Consider the following 27,649-nt stretch of genomic DNA (forward strand, 5'->3'; position numbering starts at 1 on the left):
CATTAACATATTTTTTCTTTTGTACGTTGAAAATGTTGCTTTTCGAAGAAACTCGATCAAGTACGTATCTATATATTGACAATATGTAAATATTTATAGAGAAAATTGGACTATGCCATAGAAAATATCTTTATTTTTCTTCTCCAAGAGAAACCCTCTCATTCAACTCGATGACATAATTATCAATCAATACACATAGGTAACATTTTTCCGTGTACATATGTTGACTAGGGCTAGGCAAAACACATTTTTATTTCATATCGGTAACAACTGTGTATAAAAATACAATCAGCAAGTTTTCGTTATACTCAGCAACTCTGTAATATGAATAGATAACGTGATTGTGCGTCGATTTGTAACATTTGTATTACGTAACAGATATATAAGTGGCCTAAGTCAGAATTATAAAATGTTTTATTCTGCAATATATAATTTATATATGTAATTTATATATACATGCTACGATTATCTTCAATAAATATATTGTGTCGTCGGTCTCTATAAAACTTTGTAAAGATATATTTTGATATATCACTATGATGAGTCGATGTATGCGCGAAAGAATTCTATTGCCACTTATTGTCTCGCGATTAATCTACACTATATATTATCGCATATGTTGCTGCGTATAAACTCATAACAATACGTGACGAATATTAAGATAATATAAAAAAGTTCTCAATTTTTCCTAATGTATATGTTGCTACATATATAATTTTGATATTTTGTGGTTTTAATTTTCTGTAAAAAATCGTGACTACTACAAGAGAAAGTTAAATTCTTGCGTGATAAAGGTACAAGATAGTGCACAACCGGTTTTTTCATTACAGTTCTTTTTTTACGGCACTAAAACGATATATTGTCGCGACAATTTTCTTAAGAGATAAACAGATATTTACTAACCACATTTGCATGCCAAATTCATCTAGTGATAAAATAGCGCGTGTTCTTTAATTCACAAACAGAAAAATATATGTATTTGTCTAATTTCCTCTGTTTATCAATATAAAGAGGATAGATGAGAAAGGCACAAATATACGCAGACGCGTCACAAATTTCTTACGATAAAATCAAACGTTCGTTGATTGAGTATACGTTAACGCGAGGATTTTCGGGTATTTTCCAGCAAAGTACACAGATGATATAATATAACATTGTGTGCTTCAATTGTGACACAGTGATATTGCTCAACACTATAAAAAATTAAATATAGATGTATGATATGTTTATATTATCATTTCAAGAAATTTTATATTTAATATTAAACAAGATAATTTTATGATTTATCGTCTGTATAATTTACATACAAATAAAATTAAAACAAAATTTAAAATGAAAATATTTTCATTAAAATTTGGATTAATCTTATAAAAATTATTGATTATTAATAATCAATAGATTGTTCTATTAATATTCTTTTAATGTTGCAATAATGATCTGTTATATAATTCTCTTCTTTCTGTATCTTTATTGTTTTATTAAAAAAATAAAAATATCCAATAGGATAAGATGTAGCAATAACACCTGTTATATTGTTTATATTCGTAATAACAAACGTGGAAAATTGTAATGCACTCTCTGATGATTCTCTTAGAAACTAAATTTAGGATTTTAACTATTCCAACAAGTACCTTACATGTGAACACAATGTAATGTAGTGTATTCTTGCTTGGAAAAGACCCAACGTTATACGAGCCTTGTGGGCTACACAAACTATGCAATATAATACATAGTAATACGACGAGGTATAAACGATCCCTGTAAATACGCATTAGCGATGCGTAATGTTACTTCGCAGGTATTATGCCTTCCCAGACATCCTCACGTTGCTTATTAGCCAATCGTCTTTTCTCTGTAATGCAAGAATCTCTCTCTTAGTAACTTGTTTTGAAGATCATATTACACTGATATACAAAAAAAAAAACTCTCTTTCCTTTATAAAATTAGTCAATTTTTACTAAAAGTACAAGAAAAAAGAATATAACACTATAATATTTTTATTAGCTCTATGTTTTGAGAAATAATATTTAAACAAAATAAAATACTTAATTTAATAAGTTTTGTGAAAGAATTTAATATAACACAAAATCTGCTTTGTAATTATGTATGTTGTAATTAATATGTTGAGAAAACACAAATAAAATATAATAGAGTGAATTATGAAGTTATATTTTTTATCAAGAGTATATAAATGTTTTGCTCTATTTACTTCAACATTTTTTTTTCGTTTTGTATTCATTTGGAGCATCTCTTGTCACATTTCAATAGTAGTCCAATAGCAAGCGAAATGAAATGTTTTTCTCAAATCTTAAAAGAAAATATATCATGAAAGAGTTAAGTAAAAATTTTAAATGTCATTATTTTTTCTTATATTGAAATTAATTAATAACGATTAATTTTTTTATGGGCGAAAATATTTTTTGTGCTTATCAGTGTTACTTTTTTTTATATTGTTTACAGAATTAACATAATTTACCTTTTGCTTCGCGCAATATATTCTTCTCGTGCTCACGTTCTTGTCTGGCTGTAGCGAGTTTCACGCCCAACGCGCCTGTAACTAATCTTCTGGCCAGAGCGGCGCATGTTTCGGGCCGATTTCTATAAGGTTGCAGAAATTCTGCGGTTCTTCTGGCTTTCGTTTTACTCAAGGCGGTGGCTTCGCTAAGCGGCCTTGTTTTCACAAACGGATGATTCGACGCTAATACTTCAGCAGCTTAAAAAAGGTATTGAAAGAAGCAAAAAAGGGAATATAATTAATTGTGTATACAATATATCTGATTATAATTAATTTGAATAAAACTTTTTAAAAATATCGTCAATGATAAATCTATATATTATGCCAATAATATTATTAAATATTAATAATAAATTTTCTTGAATAAATAATTTTCTCATTAATATTTGTTTCCAAACTATTGTTAATAAAATTATTATACATTACATCATTTTTCAGTACAATCAAACATTTCTATTCTCAAACTTTCTATTTTTTTAGTGCTTTTCCTAAATTTTCCTTAAGTTTTAATGGCACATATGCAAAATAAAAATATCTTTTAAACATCTGTATTTAATATTTTTAGTCTTTATATATATGAAGAGCAAAAATAGAAAAAAATATCGAATAAAAAAAATATCAAGAATATATGAAGATATCAAGAATAGAGATTTGACTGTTAAAAATATAAATCATCAAATATATGTATACCAACGAGAGGACTGCTGAAAACTCCTAAGCAGTGGGTATCGTCCACCCACTTTAGTTCGAAGCCACCGTTTTTGAATGAACTGAAGACAGCCGCCAAGTCGCTAGTTTTGAACTCGGAGGGGAAATTGTAAATTTCTACAACGTGCGCAAACTCGTCACTAGACACTTCGACCTGTTTGCTGTACGTCTTGTAATCATTCTTTGGTTGTTCTATCGTCACTTCGCCCACCGCTGATGTAAGCTGGATAAAAAGACAACGCGACAATAAACAGATTAATTAGAATTACAATATTATAAATAATAAAATAAATAAACGCTAAATTAAAAATTCATGTAAACGCATGAGACATACCTCTTCTACCAACGTTGGGTCCAGACAATCACCATTATCGTCGAACAAACTGTCCCAATCGCATTCGTCTCGGTTTATCTTCATAGGTGGAGACGGCGGTGGAACCGGTTTGCTCTTTTGTCTCTCTACCTTCTTTACTTTCTTTTCAGGTGGTATTACAAGAATCGGAGATGTTTGTTCGGGTCGTTCTGCTTTCTTTCGCATATTATCAGAAATTACTAGAACGTCCGATACTACATTCTGTTCAACTAGTTGCGTACTTTCATTATCTATCGTATCGTTACAATCTAAATGTTGCACTGAGGACCGGTTTTCTTCTTCGACGATTACTTGCGTCGTTTTTATCGATTCGTCATTAATCTCCACTTTGTCGGGTGATTTTGATAGATTAAAATTAGCACTATTTTCATCAGGATTATCAGCCACAGTTTCCGTCTCTCCCGATAAAGTTTGCACATCCTCTTTCAGTTCTTCCAATAGTTTATGCGTATACTCAGTATTATCATGTGTGTCGGAGGTTTTCCTAGAATCCAAAGTAATCCCATCCTCCAAAATTTCTCGTGAAATATGGCTATTTTCAATCTCCATGTCGCGATTCTCGGAAATTCGATTGTCCAAACTCGAATCGCCGTTTGTACTCTGTCGAATACAGCATGTATCTTGCAGTCTAGAATTATTATTCGTATTCGGATCTTCGTTTAACGTCGTATGATTTGCGGGAGAAGCTTTAAGACTCCGCGATCTCCTCTCCTCCAGGCTTCTTCGATGTCTAGGTACATAAACCGCTCGATCAGGTCGCTTCTGCCGCACATTTCTGTAAATGCACATGTCCACAATGTACTTTAGAGTCCTGCTGATTAATTACAATCAGTATAATTTATTAATAGACATAGAATTTCATAAAAATAGCGGAAAATTTATTTATATATCTAATAATTTAATAAGCCTTACTTGACTAAAGAAGATTCTGTATTATTTGACTGCAGCTGTGTCTGCGTCCCGCTCATTTGCGAGCAATTGCTAGCTCTTCTAGCTGCCGGTGGCCTATAAATCTCGACCGTTGGTGCCGATTTAGCTAAAAATATATAAATGCACATCTCACATTATTATAGTGTATTATTCGAGGGCCTGTCATATTGTCCATCATTGTTTATCTATCATTTATGTCTTACTTATTCTGATAATCACCTTGTCGCTGTAGTTGCTTGCATTCCGGAGACACTGAAGGCGACTGTCGACCTTCCATCCCGCGAATCGTATCCCTTCGTTTCGTTGCAAGGCTTGTTCCACACTCAGGAGCATTCGGCTTTAGGTCCCAATCTCTTTGCAAGGAAAACAACGTTACTGACAATTCTCATAGAATCATATTGGTCGAAAAAAATCGCGATTACAATTATGATCCTGATCGTGACTATCTCGAATACACTATACAGAATGATCTCGCAATCGCACCAATAGTTTCACTTTCGCTCGCGGTTTACATGCTCGTTATACATTATTTAAGCATCATTAAGGTATTAGACATCAAGACCAAGATCATTGCACTATCGACGAGGGACGAGACGTAGTAATAAAGGCCGGGATGAGTGCGATCTTCTGCGATACCTTCTCACGTCGCTCTTGTAGCACACGACGGTACGTCTGGCCGAGCCCTGGCCGATCGAGAACGTGTGCAACAGGTCCGGGAAACGATCCTGCACCAGCTGGTGTATTATGAAACGGCGATAGTTGTTGACTGGCGGGAAGACGAGCGCTCTGCAAAAGTGAAAAGACCGCTGAAAGTGAGCTCGAGCGTCGACCAGCCTTTTGGTGAACGTAACGCCTTACGTGAGAGGGAGAAAGAGAGGGAGAGGGGGATCATATGTAAGAGGATATAAAGGCCGGCTAACTTTTACGTAACCCGCGCGTTCACTTTCTCCCTCGTTGGTTTATCCGACTTCGCTCGGTCCAGACAGTCGCGTTTAAGGTTTAAGGTCGACTCGTCATCTCTCTTCTCTCCCTTACTTTATTAGTTGCACGAATACGGTTCATTCAGCATTGTAAATAGGTAAATTTGTTAAATAAACGCGACGCTTTTAGCAGTAAAGCGATTTCTCGAACGAAGTCTGAGAAAGTAGTTGCTTCGGTTACGCTATCGTGCTTCGAATTACAATGAAGAGATTAGAATACACGTTGCTTTGTTGTGTAATATATGTGCGATTACGAGATTATCGAATTTGCGTAACCGCACGTGTGACTGACCTGTCACGGACGCGCGACCACGTGCAACAAGCCGCAATAATGACGTTTCGATATGGACTGCCAGTAGATGTCCCTTTCAGCTGAACTGGCCGCGCTAGTTCGGAGTTTATTCTCTTTTTACTTCATATTGGAAGAAAGTAGATAAACTTTGAACTAGAGTGCAGCCGGTTCGAATCAAAAGAACAGACCTAGTATTGACCATAATTGACGTAAATATGTATCCCATGGTCTTAGTTACACCATACGATATTGGCGGTAGAAAAGTCACATTCGTATCATCGAGAAATTATCACATAATCGAAATTATCCCTTAAATCTTAAATCATTTCTACGCCGAAGTAATACATATTATTTCGCGATATTATTAAAAAAACGTGGAAATATATATATTAATATTTCTGTAAATAATTCTGGTGTCTCGGAATTGTTGTCTCATGTTTGCTTTTTTTTAATATGAATAATTAGAAAACTTGCACAAAACTATTCTCGATCAATTTATTACCCCCTCCCTCCTTCCCTTCCTCTCTCTCATTTTATATATATATATATATATATATATATATATATATATATATAATATTTAATAATATTAATATTTGTGTGTAAATAATATATATATAATATATATATAATATTTATATAACATATATATAACATATATAATATATATATAACAAATATAATATATATAACATATACAGGGTGTCCGATTCGTGAGGGACCAAACGAAAAGTGATGATAGATGTGTCAAACTAAGAAGAAAAGTCCTTTACCATTTTGCAAAATTCGCAATAATTATTAAGTAATAAGCAAAAATGTCACATGAAGGTTTAATTTTTTAAATGGAACCCCCTATTTTTTATTATGTATTCTTATAGCTTATCTCGAGAGCTTTCCAAAACACTATAATAAAGTATTTTTTCATTGAGTACTTTTCGAGTTATGAGGCTTGAAATAATTTCTTAATTTTACATAAACCATAAAATATCTAGTAAAATATTCATTTTTCGATTATCTTACCTTAATACTTTTATATGCAAAATAATGAGAGGAATCAATTGGTGTAAAAAAAAACATAGTTGTTTTTAAGAAAAAATATGTAATTGTTAATTGCAAATTACATATTTTTTTTTTTAAAACAACTATGTTTTTTCTTTACACCAATTGATTCCTCTCATTGTTTTGTATATAAAAGTATTAAGGTAAGATAATCGAAAAATGAATATTTTACTAGATATTTTATGATTTATGTAAAATTAAGAAATTATTTCAAGCCTCATAATTCGAAAAGTACTCAATGAAGAAATACTTTATTAGTGTTTTGGAAAGCTCTCGAGATAAGCTATAAGAATACATAATAAAAAATAGAGGGTTCTATTAAAAAAATTAAAGGTAACCTTCATATGACATTTTTGCTTATTACTTAATAATTATTGCGAATTTTGCAAAATGGTAGAGGACTTTTCTTCTTAGTTTGACCCAATCTATCATCACTTTTCGTTTGGTCCCTCACGAATCGGACACCCTGTATTATATATATATATATATATATATATATATATATATATATATATATATATATATATATATAACATATATATACATATATATACATATATATTATACAAGGAGAATCGCGTACCTTAGATGTTCGTAGCTCTTTAGCGAAGATGGCTTATTGACGTATTGACTTCCTTACGCTATTTATAAAATCTATATTAAGCCACTCGCAGACGGATAATTTCGCTCCGAGGACACACGATATGCACACAAACGTATTCGTTAATTTGCCGGTACATACATGCATATATTCAATTTATTTATATACACACTATATATATATATATATATATATATATATATATATATATATATACGTGCATATATATATATATATATATATATATATATATATATATATATATATGCACGTCTAAATAAAATAACGCACACCAAAGTAGCACCTCACGCAAGACTTCGAATTAAGATCACGTTCACGTAACTGTTGATGGATATCATTAAGAAGCTAACCTTCAAAGTTCTCATCGACCTCGATGTCGATAAGAACCTTGTCTCCGTCTCATGCATATGTGCTATACAATCATTCAGCCTCGTACGTACCTTTTGCGCGTCCTGTCCCTCGCGAAGAAGGTTACGTCGTACTCGACATCCTCGGAAAACAGACTATCTTGCAGGCTCATTTATCGCAGCGATTGTCACGTAATTGGCATTCACAAAGGTACACCGAGGTCGCGAGTATCATCGGCATCCACCTACCCAGGGTACTCGCGATTATCTGTCAGACGAACTTGACATTTTCCCTCGGAATCATCGTATCTTCCCACAAATTGCGTAGCACGAGGTAATAAGCGAGATTCGCTCGAATATTGTTACATTCTCGTTAAAAAAATGGATTAAAGCGAATTTTCGACGGACCAATCACGGAGGAGCCTCTTCAATTTCCATAGGTCCATTCCAGACGAGCTGTCGCGCGATTGGCTGATCTCTCTACTCCTTAAGCCTGTATCAGATTGCATTAAAAATCGAAAGTTAAAATTTGACCGGTCGAAAACTAGAAATTTTAGATCCTTTTTTTAATTAATCAAAAATTCCAATCTTTAATCTTCAATCTTCAATTCACGAGAATTTTCCAAGTTCGCTGGACAGGCTTTAAGTTATCACAGCCGCGATATTTATACAAATATAATAATTCGATAAACATAAAAAAATCATTAAGTACTTCTGTACTTTTTTTCCTTTTTGACAATTGATCGCGATGTCAACGCGAGAAATCAATCAGTCAAAATTCAAGGGCACGTGTGTACCCGGCTTAAGGGTCGCGACTGAAATAATCTCGCGACTGAAGGCGTTGAGAGTCGCTGTGAATGGCACGAAAGTGAAAAACATAATAATCTCGTTGCGAAACGACCGCCCTCTCTTACGTCAATTGCTCACAGTAGGGTAAAATTCAGGATACACGTATATATATTCACATAGAAACGCACATAGTAGTAGACTTCGGGATATATTCGCGCGCGCGGCTACACTTTGACAGATTGGCCTTCGCGTATCCTATTTGTCAGCTGTTCGCTCGACCTCGAACCTGAACGAGGATTCGAATTTTTTTTTTTTCTAATTTCCAGCACGCCGCATCAGATAAAATGACTACCAGATTTACGGGGATCAAATTGGGGCCGCCCATCGAGGTTTTCGCGCTGCAAAAGACGTTCGTCGACGACGCTCATGACAATAAAGTCAGTTTAATCGTAGGAGGTATGTGGCTGTCGTTTTTTTATTCCTCGATTTGTCATCATTTTTTAAGACGCTTATTAAGACTTATTGACTTGTCTTGTTTCTTTTTTTTCTCCTTTTTTTTATCTCAGCACGTCGCTACTTTCATGCCTGTAGATTTTTCATAGCAACGCTTTGCGCTTTGAAAAATGTTCTCTTCTTCTTTTAGAGATTAGCATATAATAATAAATATAAGCCACAATATGTATATACATAGTATATATTTTCTACGTCTCTACTTCTACTCCTCTTGCTCTTGGGTCACCTCCAAAATGATTACATAATATGTCACACTGTTGTACACTTATCACATACATATGCACACATACTCATACATATGTATAGGTAATATGGAAAAGATAGAGAAGATAAACTCTTCACCTAATTATTTTTTTAAAAGCAAAGATAAAAATTAATCTGCTCTATCACCTGATATTAAATCCAGTAACATTATCTGTTACATTTTTATATCTTTTGCAAACATCAGTAATCAACTTCTAAAGCAGATATACATTATAAAAAAAAATGTTACATCTGGAAATATATAAATTTTTTTAGCTTTACTAATAAAACAAAAAATTAAAAAAATGGTTAAAAAAATAATTTATAAATATTGCATGAACAAATAATCGTGCAATAATTAATGGGACTTATACAATTTATTTCATTTATGCTCATGCAAATTCTTTTCAGCTTATCGCACTAGTGAGGGCAAACCATGGGTCCTACCAGTTGTAAAAAAGGTGGAGAAGTTACTCGCTGCTGATGAGCTACAGAATCATGAATATTTACCAGTTCTTGGTTTAGATGCGTTTAGCGCGGCTGCTACAAGTATGTTATTAGGCCCAAATTCTCCTGTCATTGCCCAAGGCCGTGCTTTCGGCATCCAGTCACTCTCTGGTACTGGTGCGCTGCGAGTCGCTGCTGAATTTTTGAGTCGTATTTTGCATTATGATACTTTTTACTACAGCATACCTTCCTGGGGTAAGCGAAAATTTCAAGATACAATATATTAGCCATGTTAACACATTTATCAGTAAAATGGTAACTATATATATTGTGTTCAAATAGAAAACCATAAACTGGTGTTTATTAATGGAGGATTTAAGCACGCACGCGAATATAGATATTGGGACGAGAAGACCCATGGTGTCAATCTAGAAGGAATGCTCGATGACTTGAGAGATGCTCCGGAAAACGCTGTAATTATTTTGCATTCGTGCGCGCACAATCCCACTGGATGCGATCCAACTCCGGAACAATGGACTAAAATAGCCGACGTGATACAGGAGAAACGACTCTTCCCATTATTCGACAGTGCATATCAGGTCACTTTCAAATCAATCAGATAATGTATTTAATTTTATCATAATCATCTCCATAGTACACTCAAGTAATCCATGTGGTCCCTTAATAGGGCTTCGCAAGCGGAGATTTAGATAAGGATGCGTACGCCGTACGAATGTTCGCCGAACGTGGAATCGAATTCATTTGCACGCAAAGCTTCGCGAAAAATTTTGGACTGTACAACGAAAGAATTGGAAACATAGTCTTTGTGTTGGCTGACACGAAGGAGCTAGTCGAAGTCAAGTCGCAATTGACGTTAATTATTCGAGGGATGTACAGCAATCCCCCTAATCATGGTGCTCGAATTGTTGCGACAGTATTGAAGAATCCAGAACTCTATGAAGAATGGTATTGTACATTCCACATGTTTTCTCTATAAGATATATCTAAAATATAATTATATACCGATTACTTAAGCAACACAATTGGATATCTTAGGAAAGACCATATTAGAACAATGTCCAATAGAATTAAAGAGATGAGAAAAGGCTTGCATCAGAGATTGCTGAAACTAGGCACTCCAGGTACTTGGGATCATATTGTCCAGCAAATTGGAATGTTCTCGTATACAGGACTTAATGGTTGGTTATAGAAATTATGTTTCTCTAGTTTTATAATGCGATTGAATAAGAATTTTTCCGTTAAAAAAATTTCTTTTTTCAGAAAAACATGTGCAGCATCTGAGAGAACATTATCACATCTATATGTTACGCAGCGGTCGTATAAATATGTGCGGACTTAACGAATCCAATCTGGATTATGTGGCAAACGCGATCAATGAAACGCTAAAGCTCTTCCCAGAAGGACAGAACGATTGTACGTGTTAAATTAAGACTTCATGGTACTCAAAGTACAAATTAACAGTCAAACCTTTCAACATTGAGAATACGGCAATAATTTGTACATAACAAAATTCGATCCGTTTAGTTCGAAGACGTGATTATTTTCGAGTAATATCGAAATTTATTACATGCAATTATGCATTCTGTCTTCATATCCTATTTTGAGACCGAACTGTTTAATATACAGTTATCCTTCCTGTGGTAAATTATTTTTCTTTGTTTTTTTTCTTGCTTTCCCTTTTTTCATTGAAAAATTTTACAAGACAAAAGTACAAAACTCAAAATATTGCAAAGTATTACATAATGCCAAATTTTGTATTTATATTATGTCATGTCGCATCACAACATGAGACTTCTTTTATATATATATTTAATATATATAGTTTGTTATTAAAACTAAAAGTTACCTAGCAACTTAGGAAAATTGTGAAATGTGAAAATTGTGTTGAGTGCTTTTTAAACACTGACAAATGTAGGTATAGCTTATATTTACTATTAGAAATTTTAGCTAGAAATTTTCTATTTTAATCTATTACATACTTTTATAGCATGAGATTTCACTAAAGTTGTTGAATAGTAAAAGAAATGTATAGATAGCTTATAAAAAAAGATGTTTGTCATCAAAGACAAAATGTGAGATACACTATATTTTACATTTGAGTGATAATTTTGATCTATTTTAACAATTACATCATTTAAAGGGAATTTATTTAGATCAAATTTGAAGAAGCTTTGTTATAATGGCAATATAATATTGCTACAAGAAGGATAGCATAATGATATTATCAATTCACAATAATATTATTTCATAATGATGTTATTTTAATTGATAATATCTTAAATTTTTCTCTTTATATATGTTTGAAGATAGCTATACTCTTTACTTATTACTGAGTTTTGAAGAAAAAAAAATAGAAAGAAAGTAAGTTTATAGATATTAAATTTTGTTGACGCTATAGAATGTAGTGAAATAATTTGTCAGCTGTGGATCAGTGATATTGCTCTCCAACATAGAATGGGCTTCCTTGTCTGTTGAGAATAAATATATGAGTTAGAATTATACATATCATATTGAAATTTTATCACAACAAACATGTTGATAAAAAGCTTACATACGAAAAGCTTTTATATGTATGGCAGAGAACAGTTAATAATATGAATATATTTTTATGGTAATTATTTTGTTTACAAGAATCAGGACCAACTTCTATATTAAATCCAACTATTAATCATAGAAGACAGATACATGATGCAAATACGAAAAGAAATATCTTGTACTGCCAATTATGCCAATGTTTGCAGCAGAATTTGTATAAATTTATATAAAATAACAGCTATAGATTGATATCTCGTAAAAAAAATATTTAGAATTATATAAAGGAGAGTATTTACAAACGAGATCTGGTCAGCAATTAAAAAAAAACCAATAAAAAGAAAAAAATTTAATGATGGCTAACGATACCTACATACATACATTATTTTTCTGCATAATGCATACAATTGGGTCAATTTTTTTAAATTATATCAGAAAAAATCTGTCAGTATCTAGCTAATTGTTATTCAGCAGATTAGCTCTATTTGTTGGTACAAATAATATATCAAATGTGTAGTCAATAATGATTACGGAAAAATTATGTATAATGTAGATATTATTAGCCATTATCAAAATTTTTTTCTTTTATTTTTTTAATTTATTAACGACTATTTTGTGAATGCATCTCGTATATTATATAAATCCATAAATGCATTAATCTGTAGTTGTTATAGAAGTTAAGAATCTTTACAACATTGTTATGTAGAATGCAAATAATGATACATAATAATTGCAACTTTTTATTATAAAAATTATATGATTATTATTGGATATGATGGAAATGAAAATTTTGCATACAAATTTTATTACATAAAAGTTCTTGTAAAATTGTGAGATATTTTAACAATTATAGATTAATGATATATTGTAGAAAAAAAAAATTCAACTGTAGAATGCATTTAGTTATAAAGGCATTTTTAAAATATGAAAATTAAATCAAATTTTTTTATTGATATGTAATTGTTGTTGATAATAAATATTAAATAATATATAAGTTGTATTAGAATATTTATAATAGTATTATAATAATGTTTCATGCAAAGCAATAGAGGCAATAACATGGAATCTTTGAGTAAATTTTTACAGGAAAAGAGCTGGTAAAGGTAATCAAAACAAAATTCAATGGATTATTGTTTTGCAATAATTTAATTAAATTCTTATAAGAGGTTTGATTGGTATCATAAATTTTCAATAAATTAAGAGGATTCGCTTGGATGTTTCTCGTGTGATTTGATATACTATTGTTCCAAGCTCTTAATAAATCTACATAAACTTAATAAATCTGTATAATGTATATACATATTCGATAATATATATCGTTAAAAATTGAGTAAATTATATATATATATATATATATATATATATATATATATATGTATATAATTAGACTACAAAGAATATCATATATGTCTTATATTCTTATTCAGTCGGTCCATTTGGAAGTTTTTCTCACTAATACTACTGTATCGTCCGATTTCATCATAGCCTGGTAATCGTTCTTTCTCTGAGAATTCATGTAAAATATGTACCCCGAACAACCCAACATTGCTAGGACGCCGAGAACCATAACTGTTTTGTTCTACAAAGCAATCGAGAAATTTTTTTTAAGGACAACCGATTAAAGAGAGATATCCTGATGTAATCTTACCGGCTTGATGTACAACTCAAAATTGACGGCGCGGAATAAAGAAGTGCTTCGTAAAGATCGTAAACCATCACCTGGCCCTGGTGTTGTTTGGCGAGCATCTTTGTTACTCATGTCCTGTAATATCCTGCTTTCAACATTCATGTGTTATCTTTCGTCTACGATACTCCGCATTTGTCACACACGCGTTTTTTTCTAAATATGTGACATATCGAATAGTAAAATCCTACTTCTTTAGGATCTGTCAATGTACGTATTGGTTAGTTTTCCTTTAGAATTTTTTTTTTATATTTAGAGCATGTCTCCTTTTTTTTCTTGCGCATGCGCGGCACAATAAGCGCGAAAATTAATCTTTCAAACTTTAAACAATTGCAATTAATTGTTGATCGTTTGCTGGCTATTGTTGGCCTGATTTTGACGTTTGCTGGCGGTTGTTAATTTAATTGTTATTCATCAAATAAATATTAGTGCAAAGTTGGCCTATTTAATAGGAATTTTTAATTTTTTTCTTTCAATTATTTTATCAAATATTTTGATAAAAAAATCGCTCGATGGAAACTAGACTATTGAGCGCTTACCGAACAGCTGTTCCTGATTGACATATGACTTTTGCACCTATCCGGTAATTCCAATTAAATTATTCCAATCTAGCAATTTCAATTAAACTATTCGAAATTTTCGCAACATTTTTAAATGTATCTTGTGTTTATTTTTGAAACGCTTTAAAACCATTTGATTAATCAATTAAACTATTCGAAATTTTCGCAACATTTTTAAATGTATCTTGTGTTTATTTTTGAAACGCTTTAAAACCATTTGATTAAATATTAATGAAGACAAAAATTTCTTTAGCTTAATTAATCAATTAAAGAGAAATATTGGAATAATCCTTGTTAGTTATAATTTCCTATTCAACAATATAACTGTTATATAACTGTTATATAATAATATACATGTTATATAACTGTTATATAATAATATACATGTTATATAACTGTTATATAATAATATACATGTTATATAACTGTTACCCACACAGCACATGATATCATTCGAATATTCTATACTCATACTGTAAATATACGTTACAGATGTAATATACTGAGAATAATCCCATAACATCTCTTGTTGTATATTATTTTTCATATATTTCAGAATGTACTTTGAATATCTCGTATTAGTATATTCTTTCTCGTATATTTTCAGGATACTCTATAATATTGCATGTGTTTCTTCATTTTGCCGCTACGCGCGCTACCAAACTCGTACTTAATTTTTGGTGAAATGGACATAAAGGACTGGTACTAACATGAATCCCAAAGTTTCTTCTTTTTTCTTTTTAGTCAGTTTAATTTATAATAAACTGACTTAATTTAAAGTAATTTGTCTAATAATCTGGATTCCTTGTTGGAATTCAGAATATTAAACAGATTATTTGAAATTAAAATGAGAAGTTAATCCATTTACTGCATTTATTAAGGTATTTCATCTATTACCGAGTGTACTTACATAATTGTACATAGATTATCGAGATCAATATTCAATAAGAATCATTTAATAAACACTAATAGGTGTTTTTCAAACGTTTTATATTCATCTATTAGAAATAACATTTTTGTCTGAAGTTTTGTTTATAAAGTAAATAATTTCACATTTTTATTTATTTTTTACATCACGAAGAATCCATTTTTTATTCTACATATAGTCCCAACTGTCTTCTATATTCATATATAATTTATTAATGTAAAAATATGCTTAAAATATTCTAAAAATATACTCATAATATACCAAGAAATATTCTGAGTATATACTGAGTAGGTTTCTAAGGTAGACATAGGAACATCCTCCGTACATTCTCAAAATATCATAGTATGTATATCGAATATTAGTGGGATATACACAATCTACGTTTGCGATATACTGACTACATACTCAGGATCTACCTGTGCTGCATGGGTATGTATTAATAACAATTATATTGTTGAGTGGGAAATTATAACTAACAATTATATAACTGTTACTTGGTGTTTGCTGGGAATCTTTGTTAATCGATACATCTAATAAAGTAAAATATAAAAATTAAATTAAATATAATTTAATTATATTAAATAAAATTATATTAAATTAATATTATATTAAATTAAATTAAAATATAATAGTTTCACAATATATATTTTATTTTTATCACATTATATATATTTAATTTATATATAATTTAATACACTTGTAGCGTCAATGCAAACGCGGCTTTAATATATTTTATTTAATATACTTTAATTTAATTATATATTTTAATTTAATTAGTTATAATTATATATTTCAATTAAATTTAATTTTTGCAGCTTATTATTTGTCGTCTCGTCGATTATGAGAAAATCAAATAAATCGCGCTCGAAATTTTATTGGTCGCTGGACACACAAGCACGAAATGCATCGCAGCCATGTTGCGGCGTGTGCTTAGAATCGTGAGCTGTTCCAATATACTGGGGGAGGCATAAAAGCAGATATTGGACAATACAAAAATTAACCTTCGCGAATTGTCAGGGATTTAATGACGCGAAGGTCTACGGAATGTTATTCCCAGTCTGATTGACAGATATATAATATTTACGCGACGCGTTTAACTCGGGAATAGAATTGGAGTATCAAAGAAAAGGTGAGTGGATTTTGGACCTTTTTGCGACGTTTTTATCGAACGGTTCTTAAAGTTAAGTTCTTGAAGAAGATGTGTGAAAAGTGTATAATAATTATGAGCCTGCTTTTTCAGCTATACTTTTTACATTTATCATGAAGTAACTCTGTTTTCGTGCTTTGGAAAGAGAGAAAGAGAGAGAGAGAAGGAAGGAGGCGATAAAGAGTGCAAAATTAAAACAGAAATTTCGTATACGTTTGAAGAACAGTGTTTTTTGAAAGTAATCTACTTATGTCATTTTCTGAAATTTAACTGACCCCTGTTTTATGTGTATTATATACTTTGCTGTTATTTTTAATTTGCAGATTGCTGCTTCCTACGTTTGGTCGGATTAAAATGCCAGGTTGTGCAGCTATTGGTTGCAACAATCGCAGCGAGAAGGGATATATCATGAAATGTTTTCCTCGGGATCCAAAATTAAGGAAGATATGGCAGGAACGTGTTGCTAGGGCCGATTGGGAGCCATCCAACAATTCCTTTCTTTGTCATGTACATTTTGAACCTGAAGAATGGTCCATACTGCCAAACGGCAGAATCAGATTGAGAAAGAATGCTGTGCCATCTATTTTTACTATAACATCGACTAGAAAATCCCCTAAAAAGCGTGGAAAGTTAATGATCAGAAGTATCAAGAAACAAAATGAATGCGAGGACGATAATACGATGGAATATTTAGAGAATGACACTGAACATTCATCAATTGTGGAAGAAAAGGATTCCGATTCACAGGATATTGATGATCCATCCATACAGTCGCTTATCTATCAGCGAGTAAATCATTCTTCGCAAACAATGGAAAATAAACAAGTATCTTACAGACAATACAGAGATATTATGAACAATCTGGAACAAGATAGTATTATCCTAATCTCAGATGATAATATAGAGATGGAAGATAATGGCAAAGAATGCAACAATGACACACAAGCAAATGCAGAGAGTAAAAAATCTATCGGTAATTGTGTAGTGGATGAGAATTTGACCAATAACCAGAATGAAAGTTTTGTGAAAGCGGAAATAAAACGAGAAAATGATCAAACTTCGTTTGACAGTTACGATGAAATAGAGGAGAAATTAAAACAAATTTGCGACGGTGATCGTGAGGAAAGTATATCTAGTAAAGTGAAAAGACTAAATTCAACTTCTAATAACAGGAAAGAAGTTATAGAAAAATCAGTAACACAAGTCCCAATATTGCACAGAAGTATAAATTATAAATATTCATCAAAGGACGAAATTGGAAGTCTGCTTACCGATGATACAGAGAATATTGAAATAATTTTCGGCAGCGAGAGCGGAGAGGAATGTGCGCGGGTTCCCAAGTGCACGTCTGACGATAACAATGAAACAACCGAACTTGATAAGGCGGATCGATGTGCCGCAAATCTCGTTAGTGTTACTGATAATCAAGAAACTAATAAAAATTTTCCTAAATCTATAGAGACGGCTTTTCAAGGAGAGACTATACACGTGACACCAAATATGAGAGCCGCCATAAAACGTAAACGGAGAACTCGTGAGGAAATTATGGAATCTATAAAGAAATCAATTCGAAATCCGTCCTCCCGGGATACAAATTCGAGCGATAGCGATATTTCCGACCACATCGCGAAGAGAGAAAATAAGACGGAAGAAGAGCTGAACACATCTGAAAATATTGCTGTGCCAACTACGACAAAATTTACAGTCAAAGTATCCGGTGATCGTGAAGATATATTTGATATTATGCAAGATTTATCTAAGGATACAAAAGAGTTCACCATCCAAGAATGCAAAGATAATTATGTGCCCGAAGGAAATAATACTTTCGTTACGTCTATTATAACAATAGATGATTCTCCAGAGGAGATATTTGTTAAAGAAGAACACATTAACATTAAAGATGAATATATTACATCAAGAGATCAGGTCTCATCCAACTTGTCTTTAAAATATGACGAATGTTCGAGATTAATGTCGCCGCATTTCGAGGAGGAGAACGATTTGCGTGTAAATAGCTCTGCAATGCTAGACATTAATAGTGTAAATGACCAACCAAATTATACCAAGCACGAATGTCGAAAATTACAACAAAAGGTAAAACTACAAGAGGACGTTATCAAGGAATTAACCAACCAGCTCATTTTGTACAAGAACTTGGAGAAGAATCTGCAGAACAAAAATATGGCGCTCGAGGCAAAGACGAAGAAGATGGAAAACATGATGTGCGAATTTAACACGAAAACGGATGGCGGGACGCCTTCAACGTCTGCAGCGAAGAAGAACATGGAGCGAAAATTACTCGACGATTTAACAAACAGAGTGAATTATTTGGAAGAGGTAAATAAGAAACTAATGAAAACCGTAACTGTGGAGGGCCAGTATAAGAGAAAGCTGGAGGGGCAGATCAAGCAGAAAGACAACCGAATAAAGGAGCTCAATTGGAAATTGGAGAAGGCTTCAAAGTTCCTCGATCGTGCGGAGAAGAATACAAACACGTACAGAAGGAAGATGCTGAACATGCAAACCTTCATGAGAAGGAAGAAGCTCATGGACGAGAAAATGAGCAGGTTCAACGAGATGTTGATGGACAACGTGAAGGATGGCTACACTGACAAGGCTGTAACGATGGCGATGGAGCTCAAGGAGATTTGCGGCCCCAGAGGATACGACAAGTTGTTGAACTTTGGATTTCCGCTTCCATCATTGTCATCTCTGCGAACCTCTCAGCGCAATAATTCTTTGGATTCTAACGAGACTGGTAACGCGACTCTGCAAGCTGGTCCTTCAGAATGTAACGTGAATGAAGAGACTGATGTACAGGCTGCGAATGATGAGGCAGAATCGGAAATGAGGAATCAAGTTCTAGAATCGATTTGCGAAGGAATCGACGCGACGAACGAGGAGGATACGGAGGAGACGATAATGGGCACTGTCCAGGACATCTTCGAGGAGAATAACGACGTCGATGATTTCAGTACAAATGAACTGAGAGAACATTTTATGCTGCAATTGAATGCAGTTATGTAGCCGTGGATTAATAGCGCGTGCTCAAATTACAACGCATATGTAATTAACATCTTTTAATTAATATTAAACTTATATGATTTTATTATATCATTGTGTAAAATAATCATAAACTCTTGTACAATATGTCGTCTCGCACATCGTAACTCGGAGTCTTGTTTCACTGGAATAATTTTTAGCCGTGTTGTATAATATTTACATATCCGCGAAGATAGTCCAAAAATAATTATGTATAAATATATATAATTATATGTATGTATGTGTGTATGTGAAATATATATATATATATATATATATATATATATATATATTCTTTTTCTCTTATACATTATCTATCAGTTTCTGCAAAAAAAATAATCATAAAAAAGAGAAAAATAATTTGCTTTCTTTCTAGAAAAAGAAAATATTGCGATGAAAGTGTATACATGATACTGTACAATTACATATATATACTGTATACATATGTATAATTACATATATATAATTACATATATACACTGTATAATTACATACATAATTGCATATATATTATACATTTTTTTATTTGATTATAGGAGAGAGGCAAAATTATTTATTATTTTTATTATTTTTTCTGTATATAAGAGAAGAAGAACATAGATATATAGTGTATATAATTACATATATTTATACTTTATTATACATATATGGACTTTTTTGTATCTCTGGATGCGCGCGCGCACACACACACATACATGAAATGTTATATATAGAACATTTTTGACCAATTATAGAGATAAATATAAATTGTAATATTTTTCTAGAAAAAATATTACAATTAAACATGAAAGAAATATTAAAATTAAATATAAATTGTAATATAAAAATCTATCTCATGTAAAAAAAACGGTAAACTTGAATATTAAGTTATATTATTTACAAACCGTGTGTGTGTGTGTGTGTGGTGGGTGGATGGGTGGGTGGGTGTGTGTGTGGGGGGGGGGGTGTAACATATATGTATTTCCATTTTTGTTCCATTTTTTTGGGCAAATCTGCATAAAGGAGATAGCATCTATCTAAAGGGGATTACGTCTCTCCGATTGACATTACTTTCAATCTTGTATTATATATCTCTTTGTAGATAGATAAAATATATACTTTATTTACGATTTTAATTAGAATATTTACACGCTAATAAAACCATTCTGCAAAATATCTAATAGAACGATCAAGCGATATATATATCGTTGTGTATCCATGGTGATGCTTCTTCAATCGTCCTTTGTGCAAGCAAGGATCTTCGTGTGCCTCAGTCTCTTTTGGAGTTGTTAGTACTCGTATAAAGTGTTCAATACATATATAAATACTATTTAAATACATATTCTATATACGTATTCAAACGGTAAATTTAAAAAAAATGGCAACGGCAATTAAAGAACGTACGATTCCTGCCATGGATACACTAGTTAAATACGATACCCCAGTTTTAATTACGACCCATCCAGAGAAGGTGTGGTATAAATAGCAATTGAATTATTTTCCCATTTTTCCATAAGAATTGCGATCCCGAAAAATGATTATTTATTGCAATAAAAATAATAGAAGATTATTTATCCTAATCTTTTATTATTTTTTATCTTTTATAATAAATATAAAATTTAATAAATAATAATTAAAAGATAGAATAAGAGATATCTATATAATAAATGATAATAAAAGATAAAAAAATAATAGAGAATTATTTATTATAATGTTTTGATTATTAATTTATTATTAATTTTTTTATTATTAATAAATATTTTTTATTATAATTTCTTTTTTTTTATCTTTTATTTATCATTTATATTTGTATATTTATATTTATTCATATATATTTTACGTAATAAAAGGTACGTAAAGATATATCGCTACCGAAAGTCGGTGCCGCCGTTTGTAAAGTTCAAACGACTTCAACGTCAGCAGATGCACGACGAGAAACTATGGAAATCTTGAATAGAATCCTGCCGCCGAAAGAATGGGAAGAGGATGGCCAGATATGGACGCAACGTGTAAAAAATTAAAAATTAAAGAAAAAATTAAATTTATATAAAAAAATCAAATTTTTAATTATATACGATAGTCTATATATTATGTATAAGCGCAATGAGAGACATGTAAGCTACGCGTTATTTAGGTTTCGAGTACTCCTGCGACAAGATTGGATGTGATAAATTTACAAGAGCAACTCGATATGCGATTACAACAAAGACAGGCTCGAGAAACCGGCATTTGTCCCGTTCGCAGACAACTCTATACGCAATGTTTCGGTATACAAGAAACATATATTTAATTTTACAAAGTGTCCAATTTTAATCAGCAGAATCCAATATCTTAGGGAAACTAAACTAAGTTAAATCTAATATTTTTTTCATGATTTTTTTTACATATTATATAAAGTGTGATTTAATTATACGAAGTTTATTAATACAAAGTGTTCAATTATAATCAACAGAATCTAATATCTAAGGAAAACTATATTAAATCTAAAATTTTTTTCATAATTTTTTCATGTATTATACAAAGTGATTTAATTATACAAAATTTAATAATGTAAAGTGTCCAATTTTAATCAACATAATCCAATATCTTGGGGAAATTAAATCTAATATTTTTTCATGATTTTTTCACATATTATATTATGTGTGATTTAATTATACAAAATGTTCAATTATAATCAACAGAATCTAATATCTTGAGGAAACTAAATTAAATCTAATATTTTTTTCATGATTTTTTTTATGTATTACTTTTGATAGAAAATAATAGTTTTGGGAGAAAATTTGATGAATAATCTTTAGTTTAATAGAAGCACCAAAGTGATATCAAAATTATTTCTAATTTTTTAAATAGAGGAAAATCATATTATTTCTCTTATATATAAATTCTCATATTATTTCTCTTATATATAAATTCTTGTATACGTATTCTTTTACAAAAATATTACAATATAAAATCAGCAAAAATTAATGTTTTTTTTTTGAGATTTTACTTTAATTTTTATCTCTCGTGAGAATTTTTTTATAAAAATATGAGATATTTCATAAGGATCTTTGAATTAAATTTATTTGAATACTTTTAAAGACAAAATGATGAGATGAATTGATCGAACTAAAAAGTAAAGAATAAAAATGATTTTGAGAAATCGTTGTTATATTCATTTAGATAAAAATTATTTTGATTTAATCGTCGAATCTAATTTAGATTTGACAATTAAATCAAAGTAATTTTTATCTAAATGAATATATGATAACGATTTCTTAAAATCATAGGGGAAATTTGACTCCATTGATTATAATATAGCACATTCTACATATAAAATAAAACAAATACTTAAATATGTATCCTCTACGTATTAATAATCACGTTTCACAGACGAGCTAATAAGGCAAGTAACTGTAAATTGTGCCGAACGTGGATTACTCTTATTGAGAGTAAGAGACGAGATTAAAATGACATTGGCCGCGTATCAAACCTTATATCAAAGCAGCATTGCTTTCGGAATACGTAAAGCACTGCAAGTATATATCTTTGTTATATTTACAATATTTGATGAGCTTTGATGGCGAATGTAATCTGTAAAATTCGACGTGGATATGAATTGGCAAAAGATTTATTTTTATCTTTATTTTATTATATTTTTATATAGGCCGAACAAGGCAAGGAAAATTTGATTAATACAGCCGAGGAATTACGATTGCAAAAAATCGAATTGGAGAAAATGGTTGCGGAATTAAGGCTCAAGTTCGATCAGGCTGAGAAAAGGTCAGCTGAATTAAGGGAAGCGGAAGAAAAGAAACACATGGAAGAAGTGCAGTTTCTTAAAAAAACAAATATGCAACTAAAGGTGAGAATAGAAGTAAAAAATGTATATGTTTCATTTTTAAACCCAACTGAGAAATTATCTTTATTTGTTATTTATGAACTTATATCAAGCCTATTATTAACTATTATTTTGTAGATTACTCGAATATTGTCATGTAGGAAAATTGTAATTTTCAGACTCAGTTGGAAGGTATTATTGCACCGAAAAAGTAAAAAAAAATTCAGATCTAAGAGAAAAAAGTTTCATTGAGAACGTGTGTAAAATGTAGCTATATTAAACAGGAATGAAAGGTTTTTGTGAAATTCTAATAAATGTACATTCTGCGTTTGTGAACTAATAATGATTTATTGCAGGTAGACACAAATTATTTTATTTTTTACATAATATTCTTATTATTTTTTTACCTAAAACTTGGCAAAATCTTAAAAAATACATTATTGTTCCTTACCGCACTTAGATTTATAAAATTTCAGTGATGCAGAAAATGAATACAAAGTATAGACATGCAAAGTACAGACATACAAATCATATGTAATTACAAGATCACATACGTAACAATAATTAGAAAAAAGCTAAATAAGCAAAGTATAATGCTTCATCCATGAAAGAACAATATATTTTTTTTTATAGTCCTCCAAATAAATATTTAAAGAGGCGAATTATTTATAAAAATTAAAAATTTTTATACTACTTAATTATATTTATACTTTAAAGAAATATTTCAATACCAAAATATCCCTAATATTTTTGAACTTTGACAGATAAGAATAATCATATTTCACACGATTGTAATAAGTCAAAAAAATAAGCTATACAGATTAAGTATTCGAAGCTTCTTGAATGTTTTACAGTTTTTGCCGTTGATGCAAAAACCAAGTTAAGGAAAGAAGCAGCGAAATAAGAAACGAAATGCATGTAACTCATTTTGTATGAGATAATAGATATTTTAACAAGATAATTCTTATGTGAAACAGTTAACATTGGCACTTTTAAATATTTTCATACATTGATAATATATTGTTATTGATATTAATAAGCTTGGATGCTGGGTAATTAAAGCGACAGGATAATCAAAAATTAGTGAAATGTCTGAATTTTTTCTTCTCCATTCAATTACACTCATACCTGACGCTTACTAGCACTCAGTAAAGAAAATTTTATGAGATTTCTATCCCCAACATCCAAATCTTATCGATAATATAATGTCTTTCAAGTGCCTCTGCTGTGGACAGCAAAGTTATGATGAACCAACTTAATTTCACTTATTGGTCCCTCGTTCTTAATCGCACTTTAAACCGCGGCTAATCGCAATTTTATTTAATTTCGTTCTTATTTACATTTATTGGAAAAAATCCATTTGCATTACCTATCGAATAAATATATATCTTAATCGCATATTTTATTTTAATTTTTTTTTAATAATTAAAAATAATGTAAATACTCGGTATAAAATAATACTCTTAAATCTAAAGTAATATTAATATTACAAATATACTGTGTGGTTGACAAATTATATATAAATATGAAAAGTGTGATGTCTTAAATTCTTCATAGTCTCGTATATATAATATGTATACTACTGAAAATACTTTCCAAAATAATAAAAATATGTGTATTACATATATGCAAAATCTGTTCTGATTATACCTTAAAATCACTAAACTATAATTGTAAAAAATCTACATTTGCTCTTGATGTTTTAGTGACTCCTCATTGATAATTCACATTATATGTAGCAAATCGAGATTTGATATTTTAGTTTTGAATACTTTTGATACGATTTACCTTTTTTTTACAATATAACGTATATTACAGATCAGAATATCTTCTTATCTTCGTTCAGAACATATATTAAAGTCAAATAAATAAAATATTTTACAAACGCAAGATAGATTCTCGATCAACTTAAAGTCTATAAGATTATCTCAATATTATAATTTATTTTACATGATATTCATGAAGTAATTATAGAAATTATAATTTTAATATACGCGTAATTTTCTTTAGCACGTTGCAATGAATATAAATAATTGATATAAGAGAATGGACGTTATATAAGATATTATAATGCACGTAATTATATAAAGTAGAGTCTTATGGTATATAACATTATAATTGCATAATTTTATCACATCTCTCTCTCTCTTTTTCTCTCTCTCATTCGTATATCTCTTTAAAAAATCATTATATAATATTCTCGAGGAGAGTTGAATGAGAGAAAACGGAAGTGCATGATTTTCACAATGCATATAAAAATGCAATTATGCTCGATTATGTCATCAATACAAAATAGCTTTCCTGTCTTTTGCTTTAACAGTACCGTGTGTCTCTAATGAAAAAAATCATGTATCTGGACATATCTTACATATTAAAATGAAATTAGATTATATGAACGACCCAGGAAATAATAATAACATGGAATTTTCCATTATTTTTATTATTAGGATATTAATTATCTTTTACCTTTTCAAACTTTCATGTTTTTTCCTTAAACTTTATTTTTACTTTACACCTCGTGAATCTCGAGTTAGCAAAATTTTAAGTATACTGAACGTGAGATATGTATAAATTACTTGTAAAATATATCGATAATATAATGTATAATGGAAATGCAATAGTTTTGTTCCACATTAAAATAAACCAATTTGTAATTACACTTGTTAGATTTGTAAAACTACATCTATACGCATATAAATAAACATGCTAATTATAAATTTGTACAAACGATCTGTATTTACTAAACCAATCATGAAGTTTTGTGTATAAATATCTATATTTTTCACCGAATACGTCGATGCAAAAAGCCAGGCTACTCTTTTTTTGTTTATATATGTATAATTTATTATATTAATCTGTGAAAAAAGGAAAGATATAAAACGCCCGCAGATACATATATCGCAATAATATGTACCGATGTAATGGAAACTTAAAAGTGGTCGATTCCGCTTTTTCGAAATATACACATATGTGCACGTACATGCATACACAATTCATTTATGTAGTATAAATGTTAATTTAATTGTAAAGTAATATTTAAACATATAATTTGCGTGTGATAGTCGAATATTAAAGTTAACAAAGATCTCGCAGATTGCTATTCAGTTATATCTAACATCAATGTTCCATACCTATTCGTTAAAATGCATATTTTTTGTCAGTGGCGACCTTTCTTCGATCGCTTTCGTTTCTTCTTCTTGGTGGAAACGACAGTGACATTCGCCTCCGTCTTAGCACTGGGGACTTCTTCAGTCGTGTCGGTTGTGACATGAGAATCTGGTTTTCCCACCGCGGTGCTATCGGTGATATTTTGTCCCATTGCAGTATCTTCGCTCTCGCTGCCAGCGTCGCTCGCACTTTCCACATCGTCCTCCGCGTTACTTAATTCTAAAGATATAATCTTCTCCCTCAGAGTCTCCACCTAATTTTGAAAATGCGTACATTGTGATTAATTTGATCTTATCTAATTTTTCACATTGTGTGTTTGGCGTTTATAAAGGATATATGTATTTGAGACAGTGCGAATAAAGTTCTTTTACAAGCCTTAACGTCAATCTAAAAACTGCGATATCTAAAAGCATGTATTAAAATAGAAGATACATAGGCTAAATAACGTAGTTTTCGTTGCACGTATTCTAGAATATATATAATAAATTAATAATTATATTTATATATTTAATTATAATTAAATTAATAATTTTTTACAATACATATTAAAACTTAATAATAATATATAATATTTAATTAGTTTTAATGTAAATTTTAATTTTTACCAAAAATATAAATAACAATTATATATTTTAAAATTTCTATTTTTTAAATTTTATTATAAAAAATTTTTTTTAAATTTTTAGTCATTTATTTCTTAATAAATATAAAAATAACGTAATTTATATTTTTTTATACATTTAAATTTATATTTATTTCGACTTATTTTATATTATTTTACTCCGGAATGTTTATAAAACGAGAGTTCAACTTCAGGAACTTTAACGAAAAAAAAATACATTATTCGTCCTAGCTTTTCTCCCTTATTTTTAAGGATAATAATTTTGTTGCGTCTCTACATGCTACGAAAAGCACATCTAGAGTGTAAGACATGCGAGTAGTGTTAATCT

At 30.6% G+C, this 27,649-nt stretch overlaps 6 protein-coding genes across 19 annotated transcripts in view; 3 read left to right on the top strand and 3 right to left on the bottom strand.

Annotated features, from left to right (window-relative positions):
- Window positions 1-111: 111 nt before the first annotated feature.
- On the bottom strand, window positions 112-8,524 carry LOC145974572 (uncharacterized). Of its 6 annotated transcripts, XM_083104486.1 has the most exons (9): window positions 7,920-8,426; window positions 5,163-5,312; window positions 4,746-4,879; window positions 4,509-4,632; window positions 3,558-4,371; window positions 3,206-3,446; window positions 2,477-2,713; window positions 2,210-2,307; window positions 112-1,852 (listed from the first exon to the last, which is right to left on the bottom strand). In XM_083104486.1, exons 1-8 carry the CDS (start codon window positions 7,997-7,999, stop codon window positions 2,255-2,257), a joined length of 1,833 nt encoding a protein of 610 aa, XP_082960612.1. In that variant the 5' UTR covers window positions 8,000-8,426; the 3' UTR covers window positions 112-1,852; window positions 2,210-2,254. The 6 variants fall into 6 exon arrangements, with proteins under 6 accessions (XP_082960612.1, XP_082960601.1, XP_082960632.1 ...); XM_083104475.1 differs by lacking the exon at window positions 2,210-2,307 and having other exon boundaries at window positions 7,920-8,413; XM_083104506.1 differs by lacking the exons at window positions 2,210-2,307; window positions 5,163-5,312 and having other exon boundaries at window positions 4,730-4,879; window positions 7,920-8,524.
- A 139-nt stretch (window positions 8,525-8,663) lies between these two features.
- Got1 (Glutamate oxaloacetate transaminase 1) lies at window positions 8,664-13,586 on the top strand. Of its 2 annotated transcripts, none has more exons than XM_083104532.1 (7): window positions 8,664-8,759; window positions 8,942-9,071; window positions 9,783-10,073; window positions 10,161-10,417; window positions 10,507-10,784; window positions 10,875-11,017; window positions 11,100-13,586. In XM_083104532.1, exons 2-7 carry the CDS (start codon window positions 8,960-8,962, stop codon window positions 11,261-11,263), a joined length of 1,245 nt encoding a protein of 414 aa, XP_082960658.1. In that variant the 5' UTR covers window positions 8,664-8,759; window positions 8,942-8,959; the 3' UTR covers window positions 11,264-13,586. The 2 variants fall into 2 exon arrangements, with proteins under 2 accessions (XP_082960658.1, XP_082960665.1); XM_083104539.1 differs by having other exon boundaries at window positions 8,667-8,754.
- Window positions 13,499-14,308, bottom strand: LOC145974600 (small integral membrane protein 8). Its single transcript, XM_083104552.1, has 2 exons — window positions 14,020-14,308; window positions 13,499-13,950 (listed from the first exon to the last, which is right to left on the bottom strand). Exons 1-2 carry the CDS (start codon window positions 14,158-14,160, stop codon window positions 13,795-13,797), a joined length of 297 nt encoding a protein of 98 aa, XP_082960678.1. The 5' UTR covers window positions 14,161-14,308; the 3' UTR covers window positions 13,499-13,794.
- A 1,432-nt stretch (window positions 14,309-15,740) lies between these two features.
- On the top strand, window positions 15,741-19,804 carry LOC145974553 (uncharacterized). The gene is made up of 4 exons (XM_083104455.1): window positions 15,741-15,972; window positions 16,359-16,672; window positions 16,784-16,928; window positions 17,014-19,804. The coding sequence occupies exon 4, from the start codon at window positions 17,045-17,047 to the stop codon at window positions 19,715-19,717; it is 2,673 nt and encodes an 890-aa protein (XP_082960581.1). The 5' UTR covers window positions 15,741-15,972; window positions 16,359-16,672; window positions 16,784-16,928; window positions 17,014-17,044; the 3' UTR covers window positions 19,718-19,804.
- Window positions 19,805-20,677: 873 nt separating this feature from the next.
- On the top strand, window positions 20,678-25,141 carry Dnali1 (Putative inner dynein arm light chain, axonemal Dnali1). 2 transcript variants are annotated; one of them, XR_014439797.1, is made up of 7 exons: window positions 20,678-21,182; window positions 21,562-21,720; window positions 21,846-21,978; window positions 23,084-23,229; window positions 23,358-23,555; window positions 23,711-23,887; window positions 24,008-25,141. XR_014439797.1 is itself a non-coding variant. In XM_083104805.1 (6 exons), exons 1-6 carry the CDS (start codon window positions 21,090-21,092, stop codon window positions 23,744-23,746), a joined length of 765 nt encoding a protein of 254 aa, XP_082960931.1. In that variant the 5' UTR covers window positions 20,678-21,089; the 3' UTR covers window positions 23,747-25,141. The 2 variants fall into 2 exon arrangements, 1 of the variants encoding a protein (XP_082960931.1); XM_083104805.1 differs by having other exon boundaries at window positions 23,711-25,141.
- Scrib (scribble planar cell polarity protein) overlaps window positions 23,910-27,649 on the bottom strand; it is a 38,158-nt gene continuing 34,418 nt past the window's right edge. For 2 of the 7 annotated variants that reach the window (XM_083104655.1, XM_083104621.1), the window contains exon 35: window positions 23,912-26,952. In XM_083104655.1, coding sequence (XP_082960781.1) covers window positions 26,689-26,952 — 264 coding nt within the window. In that variant the 3' untranslated portion in view covers window positions 23,912-26,688. Of the gene's footprint in view, window positions 26,953-27,649 lie in introns of all 7 variants that reach the window. The other 5 variants (XM_083104629.1, XM_083104640.1, XM_083104636.1 and 2 more) reach the window with 5 other exon arrangements.

The sequence above is a fragment of the Camponotus vicinus genome, unplaced genomic scaffold (assembly GCF_025532165.1).
Source record: "Camponotus vicinus isolate PSW18456_S1 unplaced genomic scaffold, iyCamVici1.0 SCAF_1, whole genome shotgun sequence".
In the NCBI taxonomy this organism is placed as follows: Eukaryota; Metazoa; Arthropoda; class Insecta; order Hymenoptera; family Formicidae; genus Camponotus; species Camponotus vicinus.